The sequence below is a fragment of the Oncorhynchus tshawytscha genome, linkage group LG03 (genome assembly GCF_018296145.1).
Source record: "Oncorhynchus tshawytscha isolate Ot180627B linkage group LG03, Otsh_v2.0, whole genome shotgun sequence".
Classification (NCBI taxonomy): domain Eukaryota; kingdom Metazoa; phylum Chordata; class Actinopteri; order Salmoniformes; family Salmonidae; genus Oncorhynchus; species Oncorhynchus tshawytscha.
In genome coordinates this window covers 31,341,103-31,364,870 of record NC_056431.1, presented here as the reverse complement: position 1 = coordinate 31,364,870, position 23,768 = coordinate 31,341,103, and the positions used below count along the sequence as shown (strand labels likewise).

The 23,768-nt window shown below is 41.1% G+C and overlaps 1 protein-coding gene across 3 annotated transcripts; it reads left to right on the top strand.

The window, feature by feature from the left end:
* The first annotated feature begins 12,079 nt into the window (after nucleotides 1-12,079).
* LOC112234496 (GPN-loop GTPase 2) lies at nucleotides 12,080-23,768 on the top strand. Of its 3 annotated transcripts, none has more exons than XM_024402655.2 (6): nucleotides 12,080-12,171; nucleotides 13,856-14,313; nucleotides 15,023-15,179; nucleotides 15,323-15,483; nucleotides 15,764-15,894; nucleotides 23,102-23,768. In XM_024402655.2, exons 2-6 carry the CDS (start codon nucleotides 13,894-13,896, stop codon nucleotides 23,172-23,174), a joined length of 942 nt encoding a protein of 313 aa, XP_024258423.1. In that variant the 5' UTR covers nucleotides 12,080-12,171; nucleotides 13,856-13,893; the 3' UTR covers nucleotides 23,175-23,768. The 3 variants fall into 3 exon arrangements, with proteins under 3 accessions (XP_024258423.1, XP_024258432.1, XP_024258440.1); XM_024402664.2 differs by having other exon boundaries at nucleotides 12,098-12,184; XM_024402672.2 differs by lacking the exon at nucleotides 12,080-12,171 and adding an exon at nucleotides 13,428-13,573.

Below are 23,768 nucleotides of genomic sequence, written 5' to 3'. Positions count from 1 at the left end.
TCAGAGCGACACACAGAAGCATCAAGGGCATGCTGACCGATCTTCCACCAAAAAAAAAACGAAAAAAACGAGAGAAAAAAATGAAAAAAAACGAACCCGAAACCTCCAAGACCCCCACAGTTCCCCAATAGCTGTCCCTCAACCATTCGAGACCCCTCGCACAGTCCCCCCCAGGAATAAAAAGTTCAATAAAAATACAATTCATTCCATTCCTCACCCCCAAGAACCACCCAACACACCAACAATCAAGAGAATTAATTAAAGAGAAAAAAAGTCAAAGACAGAAGAAAACAGCAAGCAATGCAAAAATAAAAATAAAATACATTTAAAACAAAGGACATCAAGGACAACTAAAATCATAACAGCAATGCCAACTGTATATGTTGTGTGCATGTCTGGCACTATTACATGTATGCGTGTGTTCTTGTATGTGTTAATTTGAATGAGAGTGAGTGCATATGCATGTGCACAAACACCTGCACGGCATCAGCCTCAGGCAAACTGGCATTAGTTTTAAAAACACTACCATTTAGTGTCATTCAAATGTACTTTTTATTATGATTTATTTTGACTTTTATCTTTGACCATCATTCTATCTCTCACAGCAACTCCACTCCCACTTGTCTCCAATTCCACATACCAACCCTCAGCTTCCCTCAGCCCATCCCATCTATCTCTGCTGACCACCCACTTCGGGTTTCTACGCAACACATATCTTTCAACTATACTGTGATGTTTAATGTACAATTTCAATCTATTTAATCAAATATAATCCACAGATTGCAAGCTGAAGATAAATACTTTTACTAAGAGTATTAGTAATTGACTGACCCGGTCTCTCCAGATCTCCTAACAGTACTATTTCTAGGGTCAATTTTAGATCAATGCTATGCATTTTCAGCCATTCCTGAACCTGAGACCAGAAACAGGCTACCTGAGGGCAATACCAAAATAAATGGTCTATTGATTCTGTATCCTCACAACAAAATCTGCAGAGCTTCGATGATTTTATGCCCCAAATATTCAACATTTTGTTATTGGCAAGAATTCTATATAATAATTTTAGCTGAAAAGCACGATGTCTTGAATCTTGCGTTGTTTTAGTTCGAACTACTAATTTTAAATATGACTCTCTCCAGAAATAAGTCTCTCACTGTTGCCGCCTGCTACCGACCCCCCTCAGCTCCCAGCTGTGCCCTGGACACCATTTGTGAATTGATCGCCCCCCATCTAGCTTCAGAGTTTGTTCTGTTAGGTGACCTAAACTGGGATATGCTTAACACCCCGGCAGTCCTACAATCTAAGCTAGATGCCCTCAATCTCACACAAATCATCAAGGAACCCACCAGGTACAACCCTAAATCCGTAAACAAGGGCACCCTCATAGACGTCATCCTGACCAACTGGCCCTCCAAATACACCTCCGCTGTCTTCAACCAGGATCTCAGCGATCACTGCCTCATTGCCTGTATCCGCTACGGATCCGCAGTCAAACGACCACCCCTCATCACTGTCAAACGCTCCCTAAAACACTTCTGCGAGCAGGCCTTTCTAATCGACCTGGCCCGGGTATCCTGGAAGGACCTGATCCCGTCAGTTGAGGATGATTGGTCATTCTTTAAAAGTAACTTCCTCACCATTTTAGATAAGCATGCTCCGTTCAAAAATGCAGAACTAAGAACAGATATAGCCCTTGGTTCACTCCAGACCTGACTGCCCTCGACCAGCACAAAAACATCCTGTGGCGGACTGCAATAGCATCGACTACTCCCCGAGATATGCAACTGTTCAGGGAAGTCAGGAACCAATACACACAGTCAGTCAGGAAAGCCAAGGCCAGCTTCTTCAGGCAGAAATTTGCATCCTGTAGCTCTAACTCCCAAAAGTTCTGGGACACTGTAAAGTCCATGGAGAACAAGAGCACAATAGCAGATGTTCTGGAAGAGCTGCAAAACCTGGACCCGTACAAATCAGCTGGGCTTGACAATCTGGACCCTCTATTTCTGAAACTATCCGCCGCCATTGTCGCAACCCCTATTACCAACCTGTTCAACCTCTCTTTCATATCGTCTGAGATCCCCAAGGATTGGAAAGCTGCCGCAGTCTCCCCTCTTCAAAGGGGGAGACACCCTGGACCCAAACTGTTACAGACCTATATCCATCCTGCCCTGCCTATCTAAGGTCTTCGAAAGCCAAGTCAACAAACAGGTCACTGACCATCTCGAATCCCACCGTACCTTCTCCAATGTGCAATCTGGTTTCCGAGCCGGTCACGGATGCACCTCAGCCACGCTCAACGTACTAAACGATATCATAACCGCCATCGATAAAAGACAGTACTGTGCAGCCGTCTTCATCGACCTGGCCAAGGCTTTCGACTCTGTCAATCACCATATTCTTATCGGCAGACTCAGTACCCTCGGTTTTTCTAATGACTGCCTTGCCTGGTTCACCAACTACTTTGCAGACAGAGTTCAGTGTGTCAAATCGGAGGGCATGTTGTCCGGTCCTCTGGCAGTCTCTATGGGGGTGCCACAGGGTTCAATTCTCGGGCCGACTCTTTTCTTTGTATATATCAATGATGTTGCTCTTGCTGCGGGCGATTCCCTGATCCACATCTACGCAGACGACACCATTCTGTATACTTCCGGCCCTTCCTTGGACACTGTGCTATCTAACCTCCAAACGAGCTTCAACGCCATACAACACTCCTTCCGTGGCCTCCAAAACGCTAGTAAAACCAAAAGCATGCTTTTCAACCGTTCGCTGCCTGCACCCGCATGCCCGACTAGCATCACCACCCTGGATGGTTCCGACCTAGAATATGTGGACATCTATAAGTACCTAGGTGTCTGGCTAGACTGTAAACTCTCCTTCCAGACTCATATCAAACATCTCCAATCTAAAATCAAATCTAGAGTCGGCTTTCTATTCCGCAACAAAGCCTCTTTCACTCACGCCGCCAAACTTACCCTAGTAAAACTGACTATCCTACCGATCCTCGACTTCGGCGATGTCATCTACAAAATAGCTTCCAATACTCTACTCCGCAAACTGGGTGCAGTTTATCACAGTGCCATCCGTTTTGTTACTAAAGCACCTTATACCATCCACCACTGCGACCTGTATGCTCTAGTCGGCTGGCCCTCGCTACATATTCGTCGCCAGACCCACTGGCTCCAGGTCATCTACAAGTCCATGCTAGGTAAAGCTCCGCCTTATCTCAGTTCACTGGTCACGATGGCAACACCCACCCGTAGCACGCGCTCCAGCAGGTGTATCTCACTGATCATCCCTAAAGCCAACACCTCATTTGGCCGCCTTTCGTTCCAGTTCTCTGCTGCCTGTGACTGGAACGAATTGCAAAAATGGCTGAAGTTGGAGACTTTTATCTCCCTCACCAACTTCAAACATCTACTATCTGAGCAGCTAACCGATCGCTGCAGCTGTACATAGTCTATCGGTAAATAGCCCACCCAATTTATCTACCTCATCCCCATACTGTTTATATTTATTTACTTTTCTGCTCTTTTGCACACCAGTATCTCTACCTGTACATGACCATCTGATCATTTATCACTCCAGTGTTAATCTGCAAAATAATAATTATTCGCCTACCTCCTCATGCCTTTTGCACACAATGTATATAGACTCTTTTTTTCTTCTTTTTTTTCTACTGTGTTATTGACTTGTTAATTGTTTACTCCATGTGTAACTCTGTGTTGTCTGTTCACACTGCTATGCTTTATCTTGGCCAGGTCGCAGTTGTAAATGAGAACTTGTTCTCAACTAGCCTACCTGGTTAAATAAAGGTGAAATAAAAAAATAAAATTGAAATCAACTCATACACCCTGTACCATGGAATTGGTACATCAAAAATCTCTTTCCAACTATTTTGCAATCTGTATGACACAGTTGTCAACATCCTGGTCCTCAAATGAAACTGGTATACTTTCCTATTTGTGCTATTTTTATTCCTCCGCCAGTTTTGACCCTTTATATTGGGCATACAGACCAGTTCCCTACCTCCTCCCGCTGCCACCTGCCTCCTCCATTTTTGGGGCAATGCTGTAATCAATTGTTTGTACTCTTTGATTGAGCAGACCTTTTCATACAATTCTGATAACTCCATGAAGGACATAACTCTACCATTCCAATTTACAATATCATTTAAGAACAAAATACCCTTCTCAAAACATCTTTCCCATAAACACAGGTATTTTATCAACCAGCACATTTAAGTTCAGCCATAATATTTGTTTTATCTTTTCAGGGGGATGAAATCGAAATTGTAGCCAGCTCTGCAATGCTTGATTGAAAAAGAGAGATACTTTGAAAAAAGTATCATTTTCAATTAATCGAAAATGAGACATGGCAATCTGCACAAAGGCAAAAAGGCCATTTTCAAACAATGGATGAGCTTTTCTTAGTAATCTACTTGAGAACTATTTAGGGTTCAAATAAAACTTTTGAATAAGTGAAGCTTTTAGAGAGAGGTTTAGTGCTTTTATATTTAATAATCTCAACCCACCCAATTCATATCCATTATATAGATAGGCACGTTTTATTTTGTCTGGTTTAGCGTCCCAGAAAAAGCGAAATATTTTTTGCTCAAATGATTTGAAAAATGACTCACCAGGAGTAGACAACGCAATAAGTAAGTGCGTAAGGAGTTAATCAGGGCATTTTTTCCATAAATAGACAGGTATTCATCTCTCCATGATTGCAGGATCTTGTCTATTTTTTACAAGTTTTCTATTGAAATTCATTGTGGGTTGCTTATTTATATATTTTGTGAAATGAATACAGAGTATGTCTACTTCACCATCAGCCCATTTTATAGGTAAACTGCAGGGTAATGTAAAAGTTGTATTTTTTAAGGATCCAATATGTAATATTGTACACTTATCATAATTTGATTTTTGTCCAGAGAGTACAGGAAAGTTATCTAGAACTTTAAATGAGACATTGCAAGGATCTAGCTTGCGGACTTAATATAAAACTTGAGTCATCGGCATACATGGACACCTTTGTTTTTAAGCCTTGGATTTCTAATCCTCTAAATGTTGTTATTGGATATGATTCTAATAGCTAGCATTTCGATGGCCATAACAAATAGACATGATGACAGCGGACACCCTTGTTTAACTCCTTTTGACAATTCAAAACTCTCTGAGAAGTAGCCGTTATTTACTATTTTACACCTGGGGTTGCTATAAAAATCCAGGCATTTATAAATAAAATCCAGTCTTACTTGATCAAAATCAGCTATAAATACCATTCCTGGCTTCTTATGTTTCATGATGTTCTATCATTTCTATTAGTTGTCGTATATTATCTCCAATGTATCGTCCATGTAAAAAACCTGTCTGATCAGGATGAACAATACCTGGTAAAACCCTTTTAATTCTGAGTGCTATGCATTTTGCTAGTATTTTTGCATCACAACATTGAAGTGTAAGGGGCCTCCAGTTTTTTTTAGATAGACTTGGTCTTTATATTCACCAACTGGGTCTTGTTTTAATAATAGAGAAATCAGACCTTCCTGCTGAGTATCTGACAGATTGCCATTTATATAGGAGTAATTAAAACAATCTAACATTGGAGCTTTTAGTATATCAAAAAATACTTGATATACCTATACCGGTATGCCATCAAGCCCTGGGGTTTTTCCAGACTGAAAGGATTTAATAGCCTCAAAAAGTTCTTCCTCTGTAATTTGGCCTTTGCACTGATCTTTCTGTACATTTGTTAATTTTCCATTTTTTACATTATTTGGAAATAATTCCTTACCATAATCTTCATTCAGTGGGAAATGATGAGACGGAAAAGGACCCACCTTCCTTGCGAATCATTCCTGACTATTTGCACATTCAGATCAAAATGTTTGAGTTCCTTTGTCCATGACAGAAAATTATTTCACCACCTGTTACAACTTCTAACAATGGTGAGTGGAGGAGTCAAGAGCAGAGAGCAGGTAATTCTGTACGTGGATATTTTATTCCAAAGACTGTGGAGCCACGGACATGCAAAACACCAGGGCGCATGAAACAACCCATCCCAAAATACAACGGACTAAAACTGTCCGGAAAAATATAGATAACACTCATACACCAGATAACAGAGAACAAGCCCGCACAAATACCCAGCGGGCCTAGTGCCCTTAAATAGCTTACAAACAAACACTAACTTAAAACAGGTGTACCCAATTAAACCCAATAAACAGAAACAAACGGAAAGGGAATCGATGGCAGCCAATAGGCCGGCGACGACGACCACCGAGTGCCGCCCGAACAGGAAGATGCACCATCTTCGGCGAGATTCGTGACACCACCCCATTCCTTTTTCCACGCAACTTCATCTAAGGATGTAGAGTGATTTTCCTTTAAACAGTGTATGTTATATTCCTTTTCTTTCAGCCATGTAAAGACTGATCTTTTTTATAAATCTGCTAAACCATTACAATTATAACTGGCTATACTTATTTCACCCTTTACCATAACTAGATTCTATTCTCAGTCTAAATTGACCATAATTAGTGCTTGTAAAGTTACTGCCATCAGAGGTATTATGAAGGTCAAAACTAGAGCTTTCAAATGTCTGATATTTAGAATTCAAGAAACAGGTTCTAGCAATATTTGTTTTATTCCCTTGCCTGTTTGCCTGTGAGCCAATGCCACAGATGTTAGAAAATTGAGACAAGATATTATGTGTGTAGCAAATCTGAGTAGGTTGATGTGTCTGCTATTGGATGTGATATAGTGAGAGTGTGTACGATGTCTGTATGAGAGTAAGACTATAATCTGTGATGTCCAAATAAATAATAACTCCAATTTGCATGTGTGTAACATGTAGTGCGTATATCCTTGATATTCATGATGATAATTGTAATCCATATCGTATCACCATCATAGTTGCATCATAATTACCTTTAACATAATTGAAAAACACATCCCAGCATTTCCATAGCAATTGATGTTTCACATGATCATGAAAGAGACCTTGCATTACTCTAGAGACGGCTTTACTACAGTACAAATGTATTCCATACAATATGTTATTATTCCCCAATGCCCCTATTCTGAAATCTTCCCCTTGCTTGTTGTAAACATATATAAACTTGTAGACAAATACATAAAAAAAGATAGACAAACAATAAACACATTAAATTATAAAACAGTTCTCGACAATAGAGGGAGAGAAGAGAAAAGAGAGAAAGAGAGAGTGAGAAAGGAGAGCGAGATCAGGTGTGTGTGTGTATGTATAAGTCCGTACGTGTAAGCAAGCATGTAATTAAGTACGTGTGTGTTCCTATCCACTTCATAATGTTCAGATAATTTTACAGTTCCCATAACTTCTTTTTTTCTGTAACCTGAAGTCCCTGTAGAATTTAGTACAGCCACGGTGTTATGGAGCTGTCTCGGAATAGCTGTCCATATATAAAGAGTTTGTCCACAATGAGAAAGGAACGCTTACCATCCTCCCTCTGTTGTCTTTGTACCGGTTACAGTCTCTTGGGACGTTTGTTTATCTCCCTTGGAAATTGGTCATTGAGACCAAATTTGGTCTCTTTAAGCTCCCTTTCTCTGCTTTTGATCAGCTCCTTTTGTTGGTAGTGTTGGGTTCGACATTTTGAACATTGAGATATTATATAAATGATAGAGAAGAAGCATAAAATCAAAGGAGAAAGTTAAGGGTTCTCTGTAGAAAGCCAGAAGGCTTTGGAATGTGTTTGATGGAGGAGAGGAGAGCGACGTGTTGATATAGGGAAGACAGATGGATATCTGTGGATTAGGTGAAGGAGGGGTTGAGGTCAGCAAATGAGGGGTGAGGTCAGTTCCCCTTAAGGGAGTAATCAGGGTAGTATTTGGTTACATTCTTCCTGTTGGGGCATAAACTGTATGGATTGGAGAGAGGGAGTGTCTTAAGTGGGATATACATATCTGGATGGGACACATTTTGGGTTGTCTGATTACAGCTCTACAGAACCCTTGGGCAGAATTAAACTTGGTTAAAGCTTCTCTAGTGTCCGTGGGTTATTTACTCTGAAAAATATGAACCTAACAGTAGTGTTAAAATTTTGTGATGATCGGTTGGGGACCCTTGGTCTTATCGCTCCAAGTCTGTGTACTCGGTGGAAAGCCACCTGGTTTACAGTCTCTATAGGAAGTTTCAAGGCGGATTGCATGAATTCTCTGATCGCGCCCTCTGGATTATTGGATGCGTCCTCAGGAATCCTATAAAAAAATGTATTTTCACACATGCTACGACTTTGTATGTCTACTCCTTCATCACCCTGTTTTCCCTGAGTAGACAATCCATGTTGGAATCGTGGATTTTTACTTTGGCTGTGAGTGTCTTGTTTTCTCTTTGGAGCGTGAGAATTACACTCTGGCTGAACTCCAAACTCCCCCTCAGCCCTGCTACCTCCTGACACAACTTTTCCAGTGTTGCATGGATTCCAGCCAGAGCACTGGCCTCTACCTCAATATGGTAAGTAAATCACCTGTGTCTGTAGATTAATGTTTTTTTTTTGGGGGGGGGGTTAAAGTTATTTTGTGAGGTGGTCGCATCTTTCCATGAAGGAGTATGTTGTTCCTCCATAGCGTAAAGCTGTTGGTACTCGTCGATTTCCCTCAGGATCTCCTTAGTAACCAGATTGGCTCTTTACTGCAACCAGTTGTTTTACGAAAAGATAACAATGAGTCTTTCCTATGACGACGACAGGTGTCTGTAGTACAGCCAACCAGCACTCGCGGAATCCACACAAAAAAGGTATTTCTACTGCATCTTGCCTATGCCGCACGCCATCACTCATCCATATATTTATATGTACATATTATATTCCTCCCTTTACATTTGTGTGTATAAGGTAGTTGTTGTGAATTTGTTAATTACTTGTTAGATGTTACTGCATAGTCGGAACTAGAAGCACAAGCATTTTGCTACACTCGCATTAACATCTGCTAACCATGTGTATGTGACCAATTAAATTTGATTTGATAAGGAGCATTGGTGGCAAATCTGATGGTCGAATGGTAAAGAGCATCTAGCCGCCGATCTATGAATTACGTCTCTGTAATCTAGCATGGGTAGGATGGTCATCTGAATCAGGCTTAGTTTGGCAGCTGGGGTGAAAGAGGAACAATTACGATAGAGGAAACCAAGTCTAGATTTAACCTTATTCTGCAGCTTTGATATGTGCTGAGAGAAGGACAGTGTACCGTCTAGCCATACTCCCAAGTACTTGTATGAGGTGACTACCTCAAGCGATAAACCCGCAGAGGTAGTAATCACACCGGTAGGGAGAGGAGCATTCTTCTTACCAAACCACACAACCTTTGTTTTGGAGGTGTTCAGAACAAGGTTTTAAGGACCTAGAAAGCTTTGTTGTAGAACGTTTAACACAAAATCCGGGAAGGGGCCAGCTGAGTATAAGACTATCATCTGCATATAAATGGATGAGAGAGCTTCCTACTGCTTGAGCTATATTGTTGATGTAAATTGAGAAGAGCTTGGGCCCTAGGATTGAGGCATGGTGACAGGCAGTGGCGGAGACAGCAGATGTTCTGAATTTATACACTGTACTCTTTGAGAGAGGTAGGTAGCAAAACAGGCCAAAGACCCTCAGAGTCACCATTACTCCTTAGCCGGCTCACAAGAATGGAATAGTCTACAGTATCAAAAGCTTTGGTCAAGTCAATAAAAATATCAGCACAACATTGCTTAGTCAGGGGCATTTAGGACCTTTAAGGTTGCCGTGACACATCCATAACCTGAGTGGGAAACCAGATTGCATACCAGAGAAAATACTATAGACATCAAGAAAGCCAATCAGTTGATATTTGACAAGTTTTTCCAACACTTTTGATAAACAGGGCAAAATAGAAATTGGCCTATAACAGTTAGGATCAGCTTGATCTCCCACTTTAAATAAAGGATGCACAGTGGTTGCCTTCCAAGCAATGGGAACCTCCCTAAAGAGTATGTTTGGGGTACAAATCATTACAATCCAGACAGAAAATATTTACACAAGAAGCAATCTAATATCACACAGTCAAACTTTCAGTCATTTAGTAAGTTCCCCATTCTGCAGGTTAAAAAGGTCAGAGATAGGCTTGGTGATGATAGGGGCAGCAACCTTAAAAGAAGAAAGGGTCTAAACCATCTGACCCAGATGTTTTTGGGAGTCAAGTTTAAGGAGCTCCATTAGCACCTCGGACTCAGTGACCACCTGCAGGGAGAAACTTTGTAGTGGGGCAAGGAAAAAAGAGGGAAGAGCATCGGGGCTAGTCACATGAGAAGGGGTAGGAGATGAGGAAATGTTGAACAGGCAAGGAGGCATGGCTGTGTCAAATAGGAATCCTGACTTAATGAAGTGGTGTTTAAAGAGCTTAGCCATGTGGTCCTTGTCAGTAACAACCATGGGCAGCTGTGAGGAGGAGGGTTTATTCTCCAGGTCTTTAACCCTTTTCCAGAACTTCTTAGGGTTAGACCCACAAAGAGAGAACTGCTTCTTAAAGTAACTGACTTTGGCCTTCCGGATAGTGCACTAGTGCACTCGGATAGTGCACTCGACCGTGGGTACACTGTCCCCACGGTCGATCTAGGGGCTGAACCCGTTTTTAAATTCTCATTATCTTTATGGGGCATGTTTGTTAACAATACCACTGAAAATATAAAAAAGAAGGTCCAGGTGTCTTTGACAGAAGGGATCAAGCTAATTCTATACCATTTTACAGAGGCCAGGTCACGAAGGAAGGCTTGCTCATTAAATATTTTTAGCAGGTGTCTATGACAAATCAGGACAGGTTGTTTCACTGAGCAGCCATTACAAACACAGGCTGTAAAATAGTGATCACTAAGGTCATTACAGAAAACACCAGACTGATACCCATCAGGATTATTTGTGAGGATAACATCAAGGAGAGTAGGCTTTTCTGGGTGTTTGGTGTCATACCTTGGTGATAATCTGAGAAAGATTTATGGAATCCCATTGCTTTAGGTCCTGGTTAGGTGGTTTAAGCATGTCTCAGGTCACCTAGCAGGTCAAATTCAGACTTTAGTGTAAGGGGCCAGGAGAGAGCTTAGGGCATTTTAGGGTACAGGCCGGTGCTGTTGGTGGACGATAACACCCAGCAATAGTTAACAAAGAGCTATTTGAAAGTTTAATGCTTATAACCAGCAAATCAAATTGTTTGGGGACAGACTTGGTCGAGACAACCAAGCACTGAGGTTGTACCTTGGTAAAGATTGCCACTCCACCAGCTTTGGGAGATCTGTCTTGCTGAAAAAGGTTATAACCAGAAAGGTTAAGATCAGTGTTCAAAAAACGATTTCTTAACCACATCTCAGTAATGACCAACACATCTGGATTGGAGCTGTGAACCCACACTTTCAATTGATCCATTTTAAGCTTCTAGTGTTAATGTGCAGAAAACCCAGGCTTTTACGAGAGCAGAAATCAGTGAAGCAGATATCCAAGCACAAGTTATAATTGGGGCTAGCAACAGTACATGCACATTTCCAGATATCATCAGCAGTAATTACAATCAGGGAACTGCAGAGAACAGGGAGAGCTCTGCAGTGCTGATTTATGACATTTGAATGTGCATTAGATGGCAACCAGATCATATTGTACAGCAACATTTTATCAGGTAACATGAATAAAAAGCCGGCAAGAAGTGGTTAGAATAGAGAGTCAGTCTTGAGTGTGGGAACAAACAGTCTGTCCCACAGTTGGGTAAACAAGCAAGTTCATAGTTAACAAAGCATGCAGGAGTCATGAGGCAAATAGCATAAAGCACAATAAAAAAATATAGTGACTTTAGCCATTGTAAGTTCAGTGTTACTGCGACACAATATACAGCATCTTTTTAAAGTTGCAATTAATGTGTACACACACGAAAAACATTGTTGACCATTTAGGCTTTAACATTTTATGACATATCTTACAGAAATACGTAGTTCTTTGTAGGATAAGAAGTCAAAGATATCGATAATTGTGCTCATTATAACCCTAATTATTCCTTTACTAAGTATACAGGACGGGACTTTTATTCTGAAGAATTCCAAAAACCGTGACCCGGAAGTAGTTAGTTATTCTTAGATGTTTCACAGCAGTGTTGTCTAGGTTTTGGGTAGCTTCTCCAATAACCAAATTTAACGGCGGTAAGTGGCGCTGGTTAGTACATTTCACTCGTATCGTAATGTAATATTTACAACACTTATTTGTTCTCGTAACATGTCTTTTTGGGAGCATTTTGCTAGCTATTTTAGCTGCTTGTCGTGATACATATGCTACGCTGCTAATTAGCAAGCTAGCAGCAATATGACTAACTAGCGCATCATCACTTCGCATGACATTGTGCATTGAATGCTCTTCTAATCAGTGGTGTAAAGTACTTAAGTTAAATTACTTTAAAGTACTACTTAAATCGTTTGGCTGGTATCTGTACTTTTTTGACACATTTTACGACCCTACATTCCTTTTAAAAAAAAGAAGCATTTTTTTACTCGATACATTTTCCATGAAACCCATTCGTTACATTTTGAATGCTTAGTAGGACAGAGAAATCGTCAAAAATCACACTTATCAGGAGAGCATCCCTGGTCACCTCTACTGCCTCTAATCTTGCGGACTCACTAAACACATGCTTCGTTTGTAAATGACCTCGGAGTGTGTCCCTAGCTATCCGTAAATTAAAACAATGTGCTATCTGTTTTGTTTATTAAAAGGAACTTGAAATTATTACTTTTGATACTTGAGTATATTTTAGCAATTACATTTACTTATATTTAACCAAATAGTTCGTTTTTTACTCAAGTAGTATGTTCCTTTAGTCATTTTCTATTAAGGTATCTTTACTTTTAATAAAGTATGACAATTGTGTACCTTTTCCACAAATGGTGCTAATTATTAAATGTGCATGTTAATTGAAAGACGTTAGTCAGTAAACCATGTTTTACACGTTTCTGCGCTAACCTGGCTAGTTTCCTAAACTCAGTCCACCTTGGGATCCCAAGGATTGCAGGTTTTGGTGTTTGCCTTAACACTACACAGCTCATACAACGCCTGATGATTAGTTTATTATTTGAATCAGTTGTGTAGTGTTATGGCACTCCTTGGGGTCCCGAGGACCGAGTTTGGGAAACCCTGCGCTAGACCCATAATAGCTGATGAACGCTCAACTCCGTTCTCTTAAATCGAGGCGAATGTTTGCTAGTAAAATGTATCAAAACTCAACTCCGCCTCGATAAGACAACGGAGTTGAGCGTTCCTCAGCTAGCCCAATAATATACTATTTAACACACCGACAGCGTCATTGCCCAAAATAGCATGCTGCATCATCTGGATATGTATGTAACGAAAGTTCAACATTCACCTTTTGCTACCATTTCTGTCAAGCCTTCCACGCATACAGTTTGACGCATACGTTCGATAAATCCAACGTATGCATCACACCGAACGCACTGCAACAGAAACGCAGTGTTTCATTGGAAAGGAGTGTAATTCTGGTGTACCAAAATGCAATGACGCTGTAGGATGCGTTCGAAGCGCAACCCTATAAAGGTGTGTACTAATTTAACCTTTCATTTTTTGAAAATTATTTCTTGCTGATATATAACATACATATAACATATGTTTCCAAAACCGTACTGTAAATTATGCATGTTAACGTTCAGAACGAGCTTCGGGCACCCAAACAAAACTCCCCCGGCCAGAAGTTACTATCATTAATAGGCGCTAAAAGCTTCTATGAATGTGCTAACCTGAGGCAAGGACCATATGTGGTGGTTAGTGGCTCAGCACTGATGGTCAGTGATGGGTATGTACCATTTGTTTTCTCTTCAGATGGGAATCTAACAAGTCAGAGCTTTGGAGAAGTAATCATGGCCACCCAGCCCTCGCAGACTCCATCCTTACGCTTTGGCCAGGTGGTCATAGGACCTCCTGGCTCAGGTAAAACCATATACTGCCGGGGGATGCAGGAGTTCTTGAGTCACTTGGGAAGGAAGGTAGTTGTGGTGAACATGGACCCTGCAAATGAAGGGCTCCCATACCCCTGTGCCGTGGATATTTCAGAGCTGGTCACCCTAGATGACGTGATGGAGGGTTTGAAGCTGGGGCCCAATGGTGGACTCCTGTACTGCATGGAGTACCTGGAGGCCAATCTGGACTGGCTGGAAACCAAGTTAGAGGAACATAGCGACTGTTACTTTCTGTTTGACTGTCCGGGTCAGGTGGAGCTGTACACCCACCAGAACTCAGTGAAAAACATCTTTGCTCAGCTGGCCAAGTGGAACTTCAGGGTGAGATGGTTCAGGATTCTAAGATGTTTGTGCCCGTTGGTGCTGGAATGTTGTGATTCCTAGTATGAATGATTCCCCAAAAGAAACACCGTGTAGTATGTCAATCCATGCATGACACATTCAGTATGATTTAGGCTAACTTAAGAAATGTATTGTTTGCCACATTGATGGAGAATTTGGGGCTTTGACAAGTAGGCCTAGCTATTTGTATTGGGTGTTTATGGGCATGTGCTTTATTAGTATTGAGTCATAGTGCCTATAGGTTGTGCTCAAATCACTGAGTGAGTTCTATTAACCTGAGCAGCGGTGCACCAGTCAATGACTCGTGACATTAACGGTCAAAATCAGTCAGGGAGGAGCTCCCTTCTCAAATCACACAGTGTGGTGCATTGTCCAGAAATGCATCTCTTTCCATGAAATATATGTTCAAATTTTCAAACTAGTTTTTATTGGGAAGGCAGATAGTGTTTTTATTAAAAGCAATCACTTTTGCTTTTAATAAAAGTAGAAGCCTACTCATTACTCCACATGCTTAATCTAGCCTAGGCTTTGAACAGGGCACCTGGCTCACGCCCGGGGGGGCAGCCTGTTTCCAAAACAAATGCATTCACTTTTCACCCTGTGCAAACTCACCCCACCAGGATAACCTGGGCCAGTTAGTTGAATCCCTGCACTGTCTCACTAACACTCCCTCTTTAATTACTCTCAGCTGACTGCAGTGCACCTTGTGGACTCTCATTACTGCGCTGACCCAGCTAAGTTCATTTCAGTGCTGTGCACCTCCCTGTCCACTATGCTGCACGTGGAGCTACCCCACGTCAACGTCCTCTCCAAGATGGACCTCATCGAGCAGTACGGCAAACTGGGTGAGATGAGATATCCTGGGTGATTATGAATATGGGCTTTGTATGGCTATATTCCCTCAGTTTCCCTCAAGTGTTTGATTTGACAGTTTGTCTTTAGCTGTGGAACTTGTTTCATTTTTGCACTTACTCTGTCTCTGGAATAGCCTTCAACCTGGACTTCTACACAGATGTTATGGACCTGACATATCTGCTGGATCACTTGGCTGCTGACCCTTTCTTTAGGAAGTTCCTCAAACTAAATGAGAAACTTGCAGGGGTCATACAAGACTATGGCCTTGTCTCTTTTGTGCCTCTCAATGTGCAGGTGAGACTTTGCTACTACCTTTAGATGTTCACTGGTTCTTGGGCATCTGCTGTTTCTGGGTCATATTTATTATGGGACATGAAGTTCAGTACCTCCCTGTTTCAGATATTTTTATTTTTTTAACACAACCACAATACTTTGTCTAAACTCATAATAAATACTGGTCCATTTTAGAAGGTGGGGTAAGGTTAAAACACTAGTCTCAACCTGGAGGATGAAGCTTGCATTTAAATTTTTTGCCACTTAACCATTGACATCCTGCACTGTGCTCTATCTCCAGGACAGGGAGAGCATGACGCAGGTCCTGCGGACTGTGGACAAGGCCAACGGCTACTGCTTCGGCAACCTGGAGGAGAGGAACCTGCAAGCAATGATGTCAGCCGCTGTGGGAGCAGACTTCCAGTTCACCGCGTATCCTTTACTCACAGCAGCTATATTGATTTATGTGTTTGTTATTAAACCAGTCTATTCCACATGCTCAACCTATGAAACAAAGCCATTTTAAATGTAAAAAGTGTTAAAGGCCAGGTTCAGTCCAAAACTAGATTTTCCTGTGTGTTATTTATAAATAGATATACAGTACCAGTCAAAAGTTTGGACACCTACTCATTCAAGGGTTTTTCTTTATTTTTACTATTTTCTGCATTGTAGAATAATAGTGAAGACATCAACTATGAAATAACACCATGTGGAATCATGTAGTAACCAAAAAAGTGTTAAACAAATCAATATCTTTCATATTTGAGATTATTCAAAGTAGCCACCTTGATGACAGCTTTGCACACTCTTGGTATTCTCTCAAACAGCTTCAAAATTTGAGATTTTGGTTCCAACTGCCGTGTCTTTGGGATGGAATAGGAGGTATGATGGTGTGGGGGTGCTTTGCTGGTGACACTGTCAGTGATATATTTAGAATTCAAGGCACACTTAACCAGCATGGCTAGCACAGCATTCTGAAGCAATATGCCATCCCACCTGGTTTGCGCTTAGTGGGACTATCATTTGTTTTTCAACAGGACAATGACCCAAAACGCACCTCCAGCCTGTGTAAGGACTATTTGATCAAGAAGGAGAGTGATGGAGTGTTGCATCAGATGACCTGGCCTCCACAATCACCTGACCTCAACCCAATTGAGATGGTTTGGGATGAGTTGGACTGCAGAGTGAAGGAAAAGCAGCCAACAAGTGCTCCTTATATGTGGGAACTCCTTCAACACTTGGAAAAGCATTCCCCAAGAAGCTGGTTGAGATAATGCTAAGACTGTGCAAAGGGTGGCTATGTTAAATTTTGATTTGTTTAACACTTTTTTTGGTTACTACGCGATTCCATATGTGTTCTTTCATAGTTTTGATGTCTTCACTATTATTCTACAATGTAGAAAATAGTTAAAATAAAGAAAAACCCTTTGTAGGTGTGTCCAAACTTTTGACTGGTACTGTGTCGTGTCTTTGGCATCATTAAAGGTGAAGACTGTTATTTTATCAAATCAATTCTCAGTAATTATTATTACCTGATTAAACTAATCTTGTAAATTAAATTAACAAGGATGTCGGTGCACGACATCTGGTTATCTGCACGAACCCAGCCTAAACCATGAATCGTCCATACACCAGTTGGCTTAATCATTTATTTATTAACTAACTAAATAATCACAGAAATTCATAAACAAACAAACAATAGATATTGGTTACTAACAAGGATAGGAAAGTCCCTATTGGGCTAAGCAAAAACAGTTTGGTTATAACACAATAGATTCAGAGAAGAGAATGGGTTTTGGGAAGGAAGGCTAAGGAACATTGGTCTTTATCGGACCTGGGAAGCTATTCTCACATAAATACATATGCTACTAATGATCGTTCATTCGGAAAAGCAATGCATTGTATTTACATGAAGTTGGTTATGGTTTGTCCTGTCCTTTGTGGAATCTTGTTGTGTGGTCACGTGGTCTGAGAGGTTCATCTCACTCTGGAGATTCGTCCATGTCGGTCAGTGTTCTCGTATTAGATTTGCGCATATGTTCAGCTGCAGTCTGATATATGCTGGTTTAGTATGCACTTCCTTAGGTGATCAATAGTTCAGAGTTCATACCATTTCATGTGTGGCGCAAGCTCTCATGTTTCCTGGCCTGCAGGGTTGAAATTAAAATGCGCCCTTTTTAAACATGAGGACAAATCCTCCCGTTATTTGGAACTCCGGTGACTTTGGGTAACGGGCTTTTATAGAAATGTTCATCATTTCCAACCAATGCCTTGGGCGTGGCTCCTGCCATAGTTAAACTTGAAAGGGAAGATGATTTTCTCATTTTAAAAGTTAACAACATATTACATCATTTTGCAAATAGTTTCATCTTTACTCATTCATTTTATACAATAATTAGATGTAAACCTCATAACTGAGGCACCTGTATAAACAGAGTTAGGGTAATGTGGCTATATTGCCTTTCATAAGGTCACAAACATGAAACAAAACAGACCGGGTCATAGCTGGCTTCACCGACCGTTTACACATTCACCAAAATATGGATTTTGTTCAGTTCTCCAATTCTGTGATGTTGTAGAAGTTCCTTTGTTCTACTGTGAAACTCTCTCCATACTGCATGGCCAGGAAAAGTCTCCATACAGAATTTATGACGTGGGGGTTAAGTTGTAAAACTCCCCCTCCCCTCCTAACAGGAGAGGGGGTTGTTCACATCTCTGCTAGCCAATTCACTGAAAGGGCTGGCGTCATGACAACTGTATTTCAATAAAATAGTTCTGGTCCATTTAAAGGTGCAATATTTTTTATTTATTTTATTTGACCTTTATTTAACTAGGCAAGTCGGTTAAGAACATATTCTTATTTTCAATGACTGCCTAGGAACGGTGGGTTAACTGCCTTGTTCAGGGGCAGAACGACAGATTTTCACCTTTGTCAGCTCGGGGGATCCAATCTTGCAACCTTACAGTTAACTAGTCCAACGCAATAACGACCAGCCTCTCTCGTTGCACTCCACAAGGAGACTGCCTGTTACGCGAATGCAGTAAGCCAAGGTAAGTTGCTAGCTAGCATTAAACTTATCTTATAAAAAACAATCAATCATAATCACTAGTTAACTACACATGGTTGATGATATTACTAGATATTATCTAGCGTGTCCTGCGTTGCATATAATCTGACTGAGCATACAAGTATCTGACTGAGCGGTGGTAGGCAGAAGCAGGTGTGTAAACATTCATTCAAACAGCACTTTTGTGCGTTTTGCCAGCAGCTCTTCGTTGTGCGTCAAGCATTGCGCTGTTTATGACTTCAAGCCTATCAACTCCCGAGATGAGGCTGGTGTAACCGAAGTGAAATGGCTAGCTAGTTAGCGCACGCTAACTAGAGGGACGGAAGCTATACTGTTTCACTGGCACAAAAAAAAAAAGTACCTATAAGAACATCCAATAGTAATAGGTTAATGAAATACAAATGGAATAGAGGGAAATAGTCCTATAATAACTACAACCTAAAACTTCTTACCTGGGAATATTGAAGACTCATGTTAAAAAGGAACCACCAGCTTTCATATGTTCTCATGTTCTGAGCAAGGAACTTAAACGTTAGCTTTCTTACATAGCACATATTGCACTTTTACCTTCTCCAACACTTTGTTTTTGCATTATTTAAACCAAATTGAACATGTTTCATTATTTACTTGAGGATAAATTGATTTTATTGATGCATTATATTAAGTTAAAATAAGTGTGCATTCAGTATTATTGTAATTGTCATTATTACAAATAAAATAAAAAATTGGCCGATTAATGGTATCGGCTTTTTTGGTCCTCCAATAATCGGTACCGGCGTTGAAAAATCATAATCGGTCGACGTCTAGTTTGGACCATGATAGTTTGTTGGTGATGTGGACTCCAAGGAACTTAAAGCTCTCAACCTGCTCCACTACAGCCTCTTCGATGAGAATGGGGGCGTGCTCTGTCCTCCTCTTCCTGTTGTCCACAATCATCTCCTTTGTCTTGATCACGTTGAGGGAGAGGTTGTTGTCCTGGCACCACACGGCCAGGTCTCATCCTGTAGGGAGGAGGTTAGTCTCATCGTTGTCGGTGATCAGGCCTACCACTGTTGTGTCATCGGCAAACTTAATGATGGTGTTGGAGTCGTGCCTGGCCAAGCGGTCATGAGTGAACAGGGAGTACAGGAGGGGAGCACGCACCCCTGAGGGGCCCTTGTGTTGAGGATAAGCATGGTGTATGTGTTGTTACCTACCCTTACCACCTGGGGGCAGCCTGTCAGGAAGTCGGGGATCCAGTTGCAGAGGGAGGTGTTTAGTCCCAGGGTCCTTAGCTTAGTGATGAGCTTTGGTGTTGAACGCTGAGCTGTATTCAATGAATAGCATTCTCACATAAAGTGTCAAGAAAAAGTATGTGAACCCTTTGGAAATACATGGATTTCTGCATAAATTGGTCATCAAATTTGATCTGATCTTCATCTAGGTCACAACAATAGACAAACAGTCTGCTTAAACTAATAACACACAAACAACTATATGTTTTTATTGAACACACCGTGTAAACATTCACAGTGCAAGGTTGATAAAGTATGTGAACACTTGGATTTAATAACTGGTTGACCCTCCTTTGGCAGCAATAACCTCTTCTGTAGTTGCGGATCAGACCTGCACAATGGTCTGTTTCAGTTCAGCAATATTCTTGTGATGTCTGGTGTGAACTGTTCCCTTGAGGCATCTCAACTCGAGTTGAGGTCAGGACTCTGCCTGGGCCACTCCAGAAGTTGTATTTTCTTCTGTTGAAGCCATTTTGTTGTTGATTTACTTCTGTGTTTTGGGTCATCCCTGTTGTATCACTTAACTTCTGTTGAGCTTCAATTGGTGGACAGAAAGCTTAACAGTCTCCTGCAAAATGTCTTGATAAACTTGGGAATTCATTTTTCCGTCGACGATAGCAAGCTGTCCAGGCACTCAGGCAGCAAAGCAGCCCCAAACCATGAAGCTCCCGCCACCATACTTTACAGTTGGGATGAGATTTTGATGTTGGTGTGCTGTGCTGTGCCTTTTTTTCCCTTACATAGTGTTGTGTGTTTCTTCCAAACAACTCAAATTTATTTTCATCTGTCCACAGAATATTGAACACCATTATTGTTTAGTGTTTTACGTATCGTAGTATCGTCAACAGAGATGTTAGCATGTTCCAGAGCATGTTAGCATATTTCTGTAAGTCTTTAGCTGACACTTTTTTACCTCATTGAGTGTTCTGCGCTGTGCTCTTGCAGTCATCTTTACAGGGCGGCCACTCCTAGGGAGAGTAGCAACAGTGCTGAACTTTTTCCATTTATAGACAATTTGTCTTTCCGTGGACTGATGAACATCAAGGCTTTTAGAGATAATTTTCTAACCCTTTCCAGGTTTATGCAAGTCAACAATTCTCAATCTTAGGTCTTCTCTTTTGTTCGAGGCATGGTTCACGTCAGGCAATGCTTCTTGTGAAAAGCAAACTCAAATTTTGAGTGTTTTCTGTAGGGCAAGGCAGCTCTAACCAACATCTCCATTCTCGTCTCATTGATTGGACTCCAGGTTAGCTGCCTCCTGGCTCCAATTAGCTTTTGCAGAAGTCATTAGCCTAGGGGTTCACATACTTTTTCCAACCTACACTGTGAATGTTTACATTATGTATTCAATATAGACAAGAAAAATAGAATACTTTTTGTGTTATTATTTTAAGCACACTGAGTTTGTCTATTGATGTGACTTAGATGAAGATCAGATCAAATTTGATGGCAAATTTATGCAGAAATCCAGGTAATTCCAAAGTGTTCACATACTTTTTCTTGCCACTAGGTGTTCCTTTTGTCCAGGTGGGAAAGGGCAGTGTGGAGTGCAATAGAGACTGCATCATCTGTGGATCTGTTGGGGTGGTATGCAAATTGGAGTGGGTCTAGGGTTTCTGGGATAATGGTGTTTAAAGGTCTTACTCACATCGGCTACGGCGAGCGTGATCACTGTCGTCCGGAACAGCTGATTCTCTGATATATGTTTGTGTTACTTGCCTCGACGCAAGCATAGAAGTAATTTAGCTTGTCTGGTATGGTCGTGTGACTGGGCAGCTCGCAGCTGTGCTTCCCTTTGTAGTCTGTAATAGTTTGCAAGCCCTGCCACATAAGACAAGCGTTTGAATCGTAATACACCGGCTCCATCTTCGTCCTGTATTGAAGCTTTGCCTGTTTGATCGTTCGTCGGAGGGCATAGTGGTATTTCTTATAAGCTTCTGGGTTAGACCCGCTCCTTGAAAGCGGCAGCCCTACCCTTTTTAGCTCATTGTGGATGTTGCCTGTAATCGATGGCATACTTCTCAATGTCATCGAAGGAATCCTGGAACATATTCCAGTCTGTGCTAGCAAAACAGTCCCGTAGCTTAGCATCTGCTTCATCTGACCACTTTTTTATTGACTGCATCACTAGTGCTTTCTGCTTTAGTTTTTGCTTGTAAGCAGGAGGATAGAATTATGGTCAGATTTGCCAAATGGAGGGAGAGCTTTATACGCGTCTCTGTGTGGAGTAAAGGTGGTCAAGAGTTATTTTCCCTCTGATTGCACATTTAACCTGCTGATAGAAATTAGGTCAAACGGATTTCAATTTCTCTGGATTAAAGTCCCCGGCTACTAGGAGTGCGAGCTGTGCGTAAAACCCGCCAGCTGTATGTTCTTCATGTCGTCATTCAGCCACGACTCGGTGAAACATAAGATATTAAAGTTTTAAATGTCCCATTGGTAGGATATACGTGCTCGTAGTTCGTCTATTATATTATCCAATGACTGGCTAATAGGACCGATGGTGAAGGCAGATTACTCACTCGCCGTCAGATCCTTCGAAGGCACCCAGACCTACATCCCTGATATTTCTGTCTCTTTCTCCTGTGAATGACGGGGATGAGGGCCTTGTCGGATGTCTGTAATAAATCCTTCGCGTCTGACTCGTTAAAGAAAAAATCTTCTAGTACGGGGTGAGTAATCGCTGTCCTGATATCTGGAGGCTCTTTTCGGTCATAGGAGACTGTGGTAGAAACATTATGTACAAAATAAGTTACAAATAACGTGAAAAAACACATAATAGCACAATTGGTTAGGGGACCGAGAATTGGTTAGGGGACCGGGAATTATCACTTAGAGGACCGGGAATTATCACTTAGACCAACAAGAGTTCCAAACCCCTTTGCCAATAACAGCTAGTTTTCCATTTTCCCCTCCCCACTCAGACCATTCCCAGACTGTCCCTGCAAAATTCTTGCTTGAGAAATTGATCTTTGCTAAGAAGCTATTTTTGTTTGTTTTTATTTAAAATGGTCAAGAAGAATCTGTAAGATACTTAATTGTTACCCAAAAATGATTTGATATTGAGATAAAAACTGCTGCATTTCGACTTTAAAAAAAAAGCAGTCTCAGCACGTGGTGACAATGATTTGAGTTTGAATATTGTGTTCTGCTGTAAACAGATCTGTCTGTATAGTGCTGCTTAACATAGATGACTGGTCAAGACTCCTAAGCATTTCACTGTTGGTCGACACCTGTTGTTTATGGTGCATGTGACGAGTAGCATTTTGATTAGATTTTCTTAAATTTGACCCCTAGAACTCTAGGAGTGCAAGAGAGGTATGTTGAAGATGGTGAAAAGACCGTGGAGGAGGAGGTGATGGATCTGTAAAACAACAGACACCCATCAATGGATGCTGCTGACCTCGATGTTGCTTGCACTGGACCAGCAAAGGACCGACAGTAGAACATTTGTTCCATGGAATTGGAGTGTCAAACGCACCAAATGCTATTCTTCTTTCACTCTTTGACTTGATATGGCTGCCTCTGGTTATATAGAGAGGAGAGAAGGGTGGAGAAAGGGTTAGAAGCATCAGTCTGCAAATAGAATCCAAATCAACTGCTTCTTACCACACAATCCAAGAATTGGATAAATCTGGGTTAAGAGTTTGAATTTATATATTCTTGGCTTTGTGGCTGGTTTATAATGCTAGTGTTAGTACAGACCACAGTTTGTTGTTTAGTTGGATGCAAATGTTGATCTCTTATTCTGACAGTGAAAAAGATGGACAAATCCAGGAGCTCTGGACTACAGATAATTATTTACATATTGAAATGAGAAATACCCTGGTGTGGGGCAGTTTGGTCAGCCCTTCAGTCTATAAGGTGTGTACATTGGGTATGAATCCCTTTGCAGATCAGCAAAATCAACTGTTAAACGTGTTTTTTACATTTCATGAATAAAGTTTGTGAAGAGTTGGTCTTA

Bases quoted from the DNA above. Each gene is read 5' to 3' on its own strand.
- LOC112234496 (XM_024402655.2), top strand. From the start codon at position 13,894: ATGGCCACCCAGCCCTCGCAGACTCCATCCTTACGCTTTGGCCAGGTG. The intron at 15,484-15,763 runs GTGAGACTTTGC...CTCTATCTCCAG, and splicing joins TTGTGCCTCTCAATGTGCAG to GACAGGGAGAGCATGACGCA. The intron at 15,895-23,101 runs GTATCCTTTACT...TTTGACCCCTAG, and splicing joins GCAGACTTCCAGTTCACCGC to AACTCTAGGAGTGCAAGAGA.